Genomic DNA, 12,302 nt, shown 5'->3' with positions numbered 1-12,302 from the left:
TCTTCTTTATATTTGCTTTTGAGCTTTTACATGATAACTCGAAGGCAGCACTCAAGGTAATTAAACTTGAACTTTCAAAGACCATTAACAAATATTGCTCAATGCGATCCATTAGAAACTGTCATCACTCAGAAACTATGACACCCTTTCATGACATTTCATAACATGTAATGTAGCAACTGCCCTGTGATTGATGCATTACAGACGGCAAACACTCCAGTTATCACAGAAACAGGGAAACAGGCAATGGAATAATTATGCACTTGCGAATTTAATGATAACTTGTCAGACTTTTTTGATGTTCGCGTAAAATTTTCTGAAACAATGTCTTTTTAATTCTTCCTTTAGGAAGGGATTCACTGTTAGGTTATTTCTACTGGAACATGAAATACATTGGCAAGTTAACAGTGCGTGTTCGCATTCTTTAATCCCAACTATGCATTTCGTAGGGAAATTAACTCACCACAAATAAATATTTATTTTTATCAACTGTAAGACGTCGTGAGAGTAAAATAAAGCTATTACTTTATTTCGGTATTACACTAGTGTAATAAAACTTTGGCGTTGACGTCGTTTTAAGTGTAATATCCCCTATTTCTTTGACATATTCAAAGTAATCTAAATAAATTATCAAACATTTGAAGCTGTAACTTCAGAACCGACAAAATCGTTAACTTACGATGGCTTTTAGAATTCCAAACATTCTTACAACGTATCACAACACAAGCGTTTGATTTGCACCATCAAGGAAAATGCACAACTCACAGATGACAGTACAGCCAATCCAGAATTATCGTCCCTGATATTACAATATTTGGGCTATTGGGTTTCAAAATTATCGTGACGTGAAAGATTACAAACATTGTATAAAAATATTTAATGCTTTATTTTTAGTACAATAATTCTCAACACAATGAATTAAATAAATACAGAAATAAACTGGTAACATCTAGATGCCAAATAAATAGATGTACATAATGCGGCTATATGTTTTAAAGATATCGTCCTTGATGAATTTCTGAGTGTTCTACTGAACTGTCATACATCTTATTTAATGAATGCTCAGTGTTTGTCAAACTTAAGTAAACAACAGTAGGAATCATGTAAAATATAGAATTTCTTTAAGAAAATCTTATAAATGACTTTGTTTCAAAAGGTTTTAACGAAATAATACGGTAGTATAATATACAGTTTTCACGTATTTTCTTGTTCGTCCTCATAATTTGGATTTTTATTGCTGTTATTAATAAGAAATTCTGCATCACTGAGTTTGATCCATATGACCATTAACTTTGATATAGTATAGGCTATATGTTTCCTTTCTCATATAACGTATAATGTGAAATAGCTACTCTTTCGTACTAATGTCGCTTTCAATTTAACGTTATTGTTAAATTGACAATATGTCATTTTTTGTTTAACAAATAATCAAGGCCTTGAGTGGTTTGTCGTCTAATTTATCACCGTTTAGAGTTCAGATGCACATGCGTCAGCCCGACTAGTTTATCTAAGCATTTGGACGATGAACTGTGGTAAATTAGACGACAAACGAAAGAAGGCCTTGATTGTTTTCATTCTTACATGGTCATTGAAATATTTTGGTGAAAATTATTCTGGGCTTCATTTATTCGAGAAGTAAATAACCGGAAGTGATGCGGTAATTTGACGTCATAATTGACGTCATAATGCTCTCTTACCGGTCAGCGCGTCAACCGTTCTTTATTGCAGAATATACAGAGCTGTTCTTTGTTTAACTAGCAATAAAATCGAGCCATGTTAGAATTCAGGTTTAATGTTACCAGTATTTCCAAAATATCTACCAGCATTTCCAAAATATGTCAAAAGCTCATCGTAGTGTTGGTATTCTCTAACAACCTCTATAATAGTATATGCTTTATTGCAGTTGATCCACAAAGCATAACTAAATGTATAAACTGAGGTACATCATTTATTACCAAAAACAGGAATAACAGTTATGAATTTCCTATTCGAATCAGGCTGGTCTGGATCCATGCTGGTCGCAAACGCACTAGATTCTCTATGTTGGTTTTCTCATGGCGCGGCTGATATATTACATGACACGTTACAGTTATTGTGAATAAAACTGCTTGCATGTATTGTCTTTTATATTGTCTGAAGTCCTCAAACTATAAAAGTGTGTCGTCCTTTGCAGCTAAATTATCAACAATTCCATTTGTTTGGCGATATCATATATTTTAACTGATATCCAACCATTTGATAATTACTAGATAATGCTTTTATAATGCTTTTATGATTTAATAAAGAACGATGTCTTGTAATGGAATATATCGGAAATCTATGTTGAACGCCCAGACTGCTGGCAACTTTAGGGAATACAAGAGTTAGTTTAGCATTTCTCTTCAATGATCGTGTGTGTCAAGAGATTCCTTCGTGCAGTATTCATTGTATTAATGTTTTTATTATAATTGATTGAAGTGTCAAGCCTTCTTATTATCTCGATCTTAAGAAGTTCAAAATGTATCGTTTTAACTATTGCCTGTTTTGTATTTTGTCAAAACAGTTCAAAACATATATCAGGGTCAACACGTTGTTACTACAGCACCTAAATGCTTAGCCTTTGTGCACGTGTGTACAATTACATGTTCGCCTATATCGATGAGGAGTGCTATTGCCTAATCCTCATATTCCGAACCTTTTACTAGTATTTTAATATATAACATGAATACCCATTCTTCGTTTATCCGCCCATTTGCATTAATATTTTGTAAATTTATAGTACCATGCGAAGAAAGCAACAAGATATGATAAACATGTGCTATATGGTTGGCTGTGTGCTTTGAATGAGACCTTTTCTGTCGGATTTACCTGATGTGTGATTTATTAATGATGTATATAAACTGAACTCATTCAAATACAAATAAATTATTAAAATTGCAATGAACCAGCTTTTAAAGACACATTGTAAGCGGATATTAATGACGTATTCAGCATTCCCTGATTTTATGTTCTCTCAATAATTTTATATATTATTTTATTATACTTAATTAACATTGTGTTTCTTATTTTAACCTTGGACAGGTATTCATCACCCGAACTTTGCGTTGAATAGGAGCTAAATTTTATGCACATTCTTTCCACGTTAGCAATTGATTGGGCTCGGTGCAATAATATCCACGTACGATTGATGTTGAGCATTAAACAATGTGAAAGAACCTTTTCTGTTTGAAATAACAATTCATTTTATCCGCCTTTATGAAGATACACGCACAATATTTAGATTACAAATTTGCATTTTTTTTTGCTGGCTAAAAATAGATAAACTATGTTACGCTTAATAAAATCATGGAAGTAAATTTTTTATGCAAATGTTTTTTTTTTCTTCTTATTGTAATTGACGCTATGCTTGCTTTTAAATACCATTTTTGAAGTTTACAAGAGTACTTTGCACGCAAATTTATAATTCAATAAGACAAAATAAAATTCGTAGCTCGTTCATTTTAGCAAGTTGTGAGGTATTTGTTTCTTTCTTTTTCGACTATTGAAAAAAAGTAAGCGAGTCGCTTCAATATATCCCCATCAATTTTAAAAGAATGATGAAAAAATAACAAATAACTGCACTTTTTCCAATATGAAATACTTTTATAAAACACTCTCTGTCGGGCTGTCTTAAGTAACATGTTTATGAACACATACATTGAAATCGTGTGCGAAAACAAATTGATAGTAAAATTTTGTAGTTGCACTGATATTTTGTTGCCACGCGACCCTAAATGTTTTTATGGCGTTGGGAAAAAAATCGTTATTTTCACTATTTTTTTTTATACATTTCGCTTTGTGTTGCTCTTTCTTCATTGTAAAAAAATCCTACTTACCTACTCTATATTTTTGGGCATGTTACCGGAAACAAACAATATTGTTTTAGGCCTCATGTCCAATTTCATGATATATCGTAACATTATCCAGTAGGGTGGTACAACACTGGTCCTTGTCACATTGTTCAATGTAGTTCTAAAGAAAATTGTTATCAGTCAGACTTTTGACGTCTTATTATTACGTTTTCGTAATAGGCAATGCATCATCCGGTATGTGATTGATGCTTCACTAATGACAGGCAATCTTACAGACATGCAAACCGGCAATAGAATAATTTGAATCTGATGCTCATTTATAGTTATCTATTTGCTGGTTGCGTGCATCTAGAGAAACCAGGTGTCCTTGTTCTCAACTCTGTAAAGTTAATTTTGGGTTTTGTACATTCACTTAGGATACGAAGTTAAGAACGACCCGTCCATTGACGTCAGTTTGTATTAAAATATCTTGATGTTCATTTATTAGTATTCTTATAATCGCATGCATTATGGCAGTTTCGTTTTTGATACTTGAAGCATGTCTGTTGTCAGCTCGTGTTCTAAATCACGTAATACATAATTCAATGCGCGTTTTTACAAAAGTTAGATATTATTACATATTACGTCATAAAGCAATCATATCAAACACCATCCATAAGTCACCGAATTTGTACTGGGCAGACAGCGACTCCAGAGTAATATGTTTTACACCACAACGTAAACGTTTTTGATCACATCAACGTCACCTGCATCAGCAATTTGCAACGTAAAAACAAATAACCTTTCATCACTGAAAGAACTTGGGACCTTAATTAACGATGTAACACCTTAAACGGATATTCGATATTCTTTCCCGACGACGACAAGCGGATCTCTACACTAATCCGAATATGAGCTTCGTGAGTGGTACAGTACGTTTTATTCGACCTGGCGGGGCGGAGTTAATCTCTAACTTGTGCAAATAATGGTAATCTCAAAATACGAGCAAAATAGGTAAAATAATTGTTTAATTCCGTAACCAACGACAAAAATCCAACGCTACATTTGTTACTATGTAACGTAGATAGCCACTGAATAAGAAATGAAGTTGCGAATATGCTATACAGTGGACCGTCAACAACCTCGTCCCGCCAGGTCGATTAAAACGCACAATAGTCACGCTTCGTTTAGCACAGAAACTTTACCACTTATTGCATTACAAAAATCTTCTCGAGCAAATTTCCCAAATGCATAATTGGGCGTTTTTAAAGTCATTGAGTGTAGACGGATATATATAAAGTGTAGTTGGGTACTTTAAACACAATAGTATATTGTAGTACCCAATTTGAAATTCTTTTACTGCGATTTTAGGTTCACCGTTTAAATATAAGAAATTTCGTAAAGCAGTATGGGATAGATGCTCTCAATTCCTTTCAGTAATTTTATCGATTTAAAAATAGAACTTTTTCGTACGGATAAAATAACTCTAGTTAGCGATAGCGATTCTTGCATGATTTGCAAAAAAGTCCTAATGTGTTTTTACACGTATAAACGCATAAAAAGAGCATTCAATTTTTATGTTTAGATTTTTACAGGAGCTTCGAAAAAAGATAATTTGCTTTCCATCAGTATCCGAAAATCATGTCAGGATATCGATCAGTCAGACATATAAATAGAACAGCCTAAAACACGTCCCTTTTAAGTGGTAGTTCGTCTTCTTACAGGTTTTTATTTAAGATATCGTTAAATCCAGTAAAAATCATATAGCCGTGTCGGTTCAGTTTTGATCTTTACGGTCAGAAAAATAGTTTTAGCTTCATCTTAATATTCTTTTCAATATTTTGGTGTCCAGGTGTTAAGAATTCTTCGAACAACACCATCTTATTCATGTGTTTTGTGAATGACGTCAGGCTGCGCGTGCAATCTCGCGGAAAGGACCATCTTTGATATCATTACACCATTATTGTTTTTACAAAAATAAACGCCGGTTTTTTTTCTTTCCATACGAACTATAGAGTGAATGTAAATATTCAAAGATGACTCTATCTCTAAGTACTCGTATTTAACAATAATTATTACCTCAAATTATATTGCTTCTCCGTTAAGATGTATCTTCTATTATCGCAACCCTCTGCATTAAAACCAGAAAGGTTTTACATGATCATTACGGTTATAGAATAACATATTATATAAAGAATATAGAAAAATTATGGTTATACATTAAGTCAAACATCCCTAGAGTTTAGTTTAAAGAACTAATAGTCATTTGCAAATAAGTAGATTTGTTTGTTTGTTTGTTTTGGATTTAACGCCGTTTTATTTTCAACAGTATTTCAGTTATGTAACGGCGGGCAATAAACCTAACCAGTGTTCCTGGATTCTGTACCAGTACAGACCTGTTCTCCGCAAGTAATGTCAACTTCCCCACATGAATCAAGGTGGAGGACGAATGATTTCAGACACAATGTCTTTTATCAACATACGCCCCGCCCAGATCTGCGCTCTCCCTATTGAGCTAAGCGGGCGGGCTTGCAAATAAGTAGAGAATTTCAGTGAAACCCCATACCTACTGTTAATGTGAGTGCTTTTTAGTGTAATACAGCTGTAATCATTTAAATGAATTGTTCTTACTGTTTGGATTCGAACATCAATTGAAAAAATGCCTATCGTCCTTTACAAATATTTTAATTACCGCTAGTGCGATTTGTTTACCGATATCATTGCAGCATATTTGAACTAATATTTAACCGTTGGATAAACTCTAGATAACGTTTTTATACTTTTACAAACGACGATGCTTTCTAATGGAATATATTGGAAATCTTTGTCGAATCCCAAGCCAGTTTTCCACTTTAGTTAGCATTTGTTTTTCAATGAAATATAGCCAATGAAATGCCGTTACTATCATGTCTGTCAACAGATCATTAGAGAAAGTGTCTTCGTCACTTTGCAGAGAAAAAGAAATTTAGTTACAGAAAAAGGATTACGTGATCAAATACAATAATGTAATTTCATTTTCAATACTGAAGCAGAGAAAATTGATAAATCGGCATACTTCGATTGGAGATACTACGTAACCACTAACTGTCGTCCATATCACTGTGCAATTAAAAAAATTAAAAAATAGTACAGTTTACCTCGGCACATACGTAGACATCTATTTCCGCATGTATGTCAGGCCTTAGGAAATCGAGACAGAACAATTAACGATTATCTGGAAATATAATTAATACTTCGTAAAGCAAAACATACAAGTTACGGTCAAATTATCTAACCGAAATCTTGGAACTACTGCTCACCACTGTCCATTGTTTTACATCAGGGATTTTTGGGCATATGGGAAAACCAATGAAATTTCTATTTAATTTCAGTTTCACGTACATGTACTAATAATAGGTTTGGGTACTCCATGAAAAATAAGCAATTACAAAGTAACAAAATGGGATTTAGATATAACAATTCACGCTTGATAATATTCTTTAGTTTTCATTTGCCGCTTTCTTTGTAACTCAGTTACATTAATGTACATTAACCTTTAGCCTGCTGGCGGCAAGACTTAGTGATTCTGCCTTTGCGACCAGTGCAGACCAAGATCAGCCTGCACATCCGTGCTGTATGATCATAGTGCACTGTTCGCTATTCAGTCAGTAAATTTTCAGTGAACACTCCTTCAAATAAAAAAGGGTACTGCCCAAATTGAATGATGGACCAGTCCTTTTTAGAAATTTAGCAGGCTAAAGGTTAAATGCGATAATAATTGGTTTGATGATTTTATGCATTTGAATGATACTTCGATCTGCAAGCGCCTTTGTATTACCAATTTCTATTTTAAACCATTTAAATGGTATGTGTGGCTTTAATCTTGTACCAGGCAGAAGTTGTTTATCTATCGAATTTCAATACTTATTTAAGAAGAAACTGGGCAGAGCGTAAACAAATCACAAACAGAATTCCGTTGCCAATGTAATTTCAAGGGTTTTTATGACAACATTGTAATAGCTGCCTAATATATCGCTACCTCAGCAGGAGAAAAATAATGTCTTTTTCAGCCGACTGTGCATGAGACTACCTACATTATTATTTACTGATATAAAATCTGAGGGCCATCTATTACATTTGTATATACGCCCAACTGTACGAAGCAAGAAACAATTTCTGTAGACGACGATATCCATGAACATTAGCTCAAACTTGACATCTCACTGTAGTTAGAGTATACACCTTTGATAGATTTATGGAACCAAGAAACAATTTAGCTACCCCAAGTGATGTAAATTCTCTTTTCACCGATAGAATATAAAAGAAGAATATAAAAGGAAGAGAGTTCTACCACTGATTATCAATGTAATAAAAGATGGTTTATTGGTCAGAAAAGAAATATAATTGTTACGTTTTATATATTTGGATCTCGGGTCTGCCAAGTTTTATTGTTAATCTGTCAGAATAATTGTGCCATGCTGATGCACTTCTAACAAAACACTACGTATCATAAATAGATTTATGTCATTCCGTCGATTAACTTGTTGATGAAACTGTTATTATCGCTATATTAAGTATTTATTACTTTTCTGGCGTCGTTACCATAGTTTAATTGAACTTTCAGAGAAGCAGACCAAAACACGGATCGGTATAAGCCCCTCCCCCTAAAAAACATAAACCAACTGACGACAAAATTACAGAACAATATGTACATTTTTAATTTCAATGTGTGCCAGAATGACTAAAAAGCTTTTATCAAATTAAAGCTTATAAAGTATGTCATTACTGGTAAGTCGAACCATTGTTAGGGATCCTGATCAACTCTGGTAGTAGGGCTTTTGGTAAGTGTATTGTGCCATCTAGAACGTTTTGATAAAATTTCTTTTTTACATTGAACATTTCGAATAACACTTTATAAATAGTGTCTGTCTCAACTTTGGAATACGAACCTTTCAAATTAAAATGAGACAGATTTTATTTCCTCACTCGGAACAAAATCGATATGTCTATAATACATGCTATTTTTATGTAAAACATTGTAGTATACTTTAAGTTATTTGAAGAAATATTAAAATTGTTTTAGGTTAGTCGGTCGTCTCCTTAAACAGTTTGATTAACATCAATAACACGGTATGTCTATAATCATTTCAATATGTCTGTGAAAATTGAGGTAACACTTTAGAAACGCCTAAAAGTCTGATGTCTCACTAAACAGAATATTTTGGACGTCTATGTCAAACACAATTATTAGTTATATGAAATAAGGTAATGCCTCAGTCGGGAATCGCTTGCCCAGAAATATGCGTTTGTATAATTTGGAATAAAAAGAACAATATTGCACATATATTCAGCGTCACTGAAAAGTTACCACCCTAATGGCCCTTATATTTTAAAAAACGCATTGGACTGTATTAAAAGCATCACACGACTTCATTTTTGACGCAACTGAGACGTCACTGGTGTAAGGATTTATTAAATCCTATGAACTCCATTTGAGGCACGGGCTGCACGTGCAAAATGACTTTTTCGAGCAATGTCGACATGTACGAAAATCCTATCGCAAATCATTCATCGCACTTGAAAGTTAGTCGACAGACTAAAAGGAATACGTTAAAAACCAGAATATCTTTGCTAAGAATGCCACATTTAAGGCACGATCAATGCCATCAGGCCATAGGCATGGTTGACGCCAAACTTTCATGACGTGAAATTACACCTCGTATGTGCTGTTCTCACCTGACAGTCATGAAATGGGTTAGGAGACATGATCAGACAGGGTCTATGAGTAATAGACCGCGCACAGGCCATAAAAAAGTGACGTCGATATTGTATAAAAAAATAAAGAGGTATATATTAAGTGGTAACTTTTCAAGGACGCCCAGTATATTTGTACTGATGTTCAAGATGTTGCGGTTCGGACAAGTTATGTGGACGCTTATTACGCACAAGGAAAAGGCGTATTCTTCCAAAAAATCCGAAGTCGGACGCTCTGTGCACGTGCCGGAAGACCACACTTTTTAATTTGATAGTATATCTCATTCGGTATATATCGTATGTTACCGCACAGGGATCGATCCCGATTTGCGTCGCTTTTCGACGAAAATTAATGGGATCGATTCCCTATAAAATTCGATGTGGGGTGTAATCATTTTATGTAATATACATTTATTGAATTTCAGTTCATTTCAGTCGTGTCATTCATCCTTATATTCTCATAAAAGTATTTGATATTATATGTTTTGAAATCAATGTTTATTACAGCCGTCTTAAATTAAGTATGAGTGGATCGTTCTATAAATGTTATTCTACATTCTCCTTTGTTTAACCTTTAGCCTGCTGGCAGCAAGTAATTCTGCCTTTGTGGCCAGTGCAGACCAAGGCTGTTCGCTCGCTATTCGGGAAGTAAATTCTGAGTGAACACCCTTTCTAATAATAAATGGTACTGCCAATTAAATGATGGACTAATCCATTTTGGAAATTTTACAGGGTAAAGAATTAACTGTTGGCTAGTTTCAAAGGCAGTTTTATTTCGATTCCAAATTTTGTTATACTCTCATACACCCCATAGCACTTCTTTTATTGTCAAATGGAATAGCATTTTCTAACAATGAAAAAGATAACATTAAGTTAATTTCTAATTGGAAAGTCAGTTTTAACTAATATCAATTATCATTTTAAAAAGCGACAATTTTACTGTAAATTCTGAGACTGATTCTGAGTTCCTTCTAGGATATGACTATTTAATACATGTCACAAGTGAATGTAAAACGACCTCTTTCAATATTTTTTAGGGAAAATATGACGTAGTGTTGTCAGTGCTATGTATTTACATATTATTAGCACATTAACTAGGATTTGACATAGATAAAGGAAAATATAACGTAGTGTTGCCGGTGCTATGTATTTACATATTATTAACATATTAAATAGGATTCAACTACATTAACCCATGAACTTGTCAGTCTTTCAATTTGGATAGTACCATTAACTATTAAAGGGGTGCTTACCAAAAAGATACTGACTGAATGGCGAACAGTGCAAATAATGATTTGACTGCACGGATGTGCGACTGCACGGATGTGCAGGCTGATCATGATCTGCACTTGTCGCAATGGCAGAATCAATCGTGTCCAGCATGATAAGGGTTAATGCATGTGGTATTATTATTGCTGCGAAAAAGAATTACTCAAAATTAAAATAATTTACTTACCATTTCAGCAGTGTTCGATCCAATATTCTTGAAGATAAACTGCTAAATTAATAATAAAGAGAAGGCCAGTAAACGTTCAATTTCTACAACTTGTAAATTTCATGTTTACCCAACCTGATCGAATATCACGTTTTAAATTATTCTACAAAACGCCGATCTTGAAGAAAAAAATCTAAATGCAATAATAAAGAGAAGTTCAGTAAACTTTCAATTTCTACACCAACATGTAATGTTCATGCTTATCCAAACTGAATATCTCTTTCAAACGTTTATATGTTTACGTTACTTAATAAAGAATCTTGAATCTTGAATCTCTTTCAAAGTTATTCTACAAGACGTTTGCATATTGTCCACTCACAAAAGTAAAGACGAGTTAACTTATCCATACTTGAATTCAACTCTTAATTAAATCTTGAATATATCTTGTTTTACATTTTCAGCTATTTGCACAACTAAGATGCTTAAAATCTACTTAATAAATGTTTATTTAACATTTTTGGAATTGTTTTGAACTCGGATGTCAAATTTATCTTTTAGCCCCTCTAAAATAAGATAAACTACCATTCTAAAATACACACAACCGGTCCAATTACCACCGGAGATGGCAAATGGCTTATGAAAATCTAGTCCACAGAGAGTGTGACTTAAATCTCGGTTTATTTATCGAACTTCAATATCAACTAAAGACTGCAGTTAAGTGGTGAGTAAATACAAACTACAAAGGAAATGGAAATATTATGCTTATACATGTGCATTCTGATGACTGTCATCAGCATATTGCATACAGTTTGTCGACATTACAAACAGTGAAAATATCATTTTGCAACTTAAAACAAATACATATCATTAGACAACTTTAGTGCAAATTTAACGAAGATAATGTAGTTAATTTATTATAGTAGTTGCGTTTTATGCTCTTGTAGATTTGGTGAACATTCAGACCATCAGTCTTTGAGCTAAAAAGGTCTTCGACTATGTGTATTACTTTTAGTTCTTTGGTATCACTGATGTATTTAAAAGCTTACGGCGTAATTGGTGTTGAACATTTCTTTACCTTTAAATGAACAGAATAAATCACGCAGAGCTGGCTACTATTATTTTGCATTGTTGCGTTATTTGCTTGAAAAGGACCTTCTTACACATTCGAATGCAGTAAAGTGTTACATTTTTGTATCAAGAAGACTTGAAAAATACAAAGTACACCAGCGTTTGGTATTAATGAATCAGTCTAATTTCCCGAAATTTCAGATTGGTTGTATGTTAGATTTGCAAACAGTACATGCCACAAACATGAAAGAGAAAGT

The 12,302-nt window shown here is 33.5% G+C and overlaps 1 protein-coding gene across 4 annotated transcripts in view; it reads right to left on the bottom strand.

The window, feature by feature from the left end:
• LOC123529574 (guanylate cyclase soluble subunit beta-2-like) overlaps window positions 1-12,302 on the bottom strand; it is a 115,430-nt gene that overhangs the window by 45,752 nt on the left and 57,376 nt on the right. The window contains exon 1 of one of the 4 annotated variants that reach the window (XM_045309951.2): window positions 10,999-11,518. The exons of the other annotated variants lie outside the window; for them this stretch is intronic. Coding sequence (XP_045165886.1) covers window positions 10,999-11,001 — 3 coding nt within the window. The 5' untranslated portion in view covers window positions 11,002-11,518. Of the gene's footprint in view, window positions 1-10,998; window positions 11,519-12,302 lie in introns of those variants that run through there. 4 annotated transcript variants of the gene reach the window in all.

Source organism: Mercenaria mercenaria, chromosome 13 (assembly GCF_021730395.1).
Source record: "Mercenaria mercenaria strain notata chromosome 13, MADL_Memer_1, whole genome shotgun sequence".
NCBI classification, from domain to species: Eukaryota; Metazoa; Mollusca; class Bivalvia; order Venerida; family Veneridae; genus Mercenaria; species Mercenaria mercenaria.
This window is presented reverse-complemented; position numbering and strand designations above follow the sequence as displayed.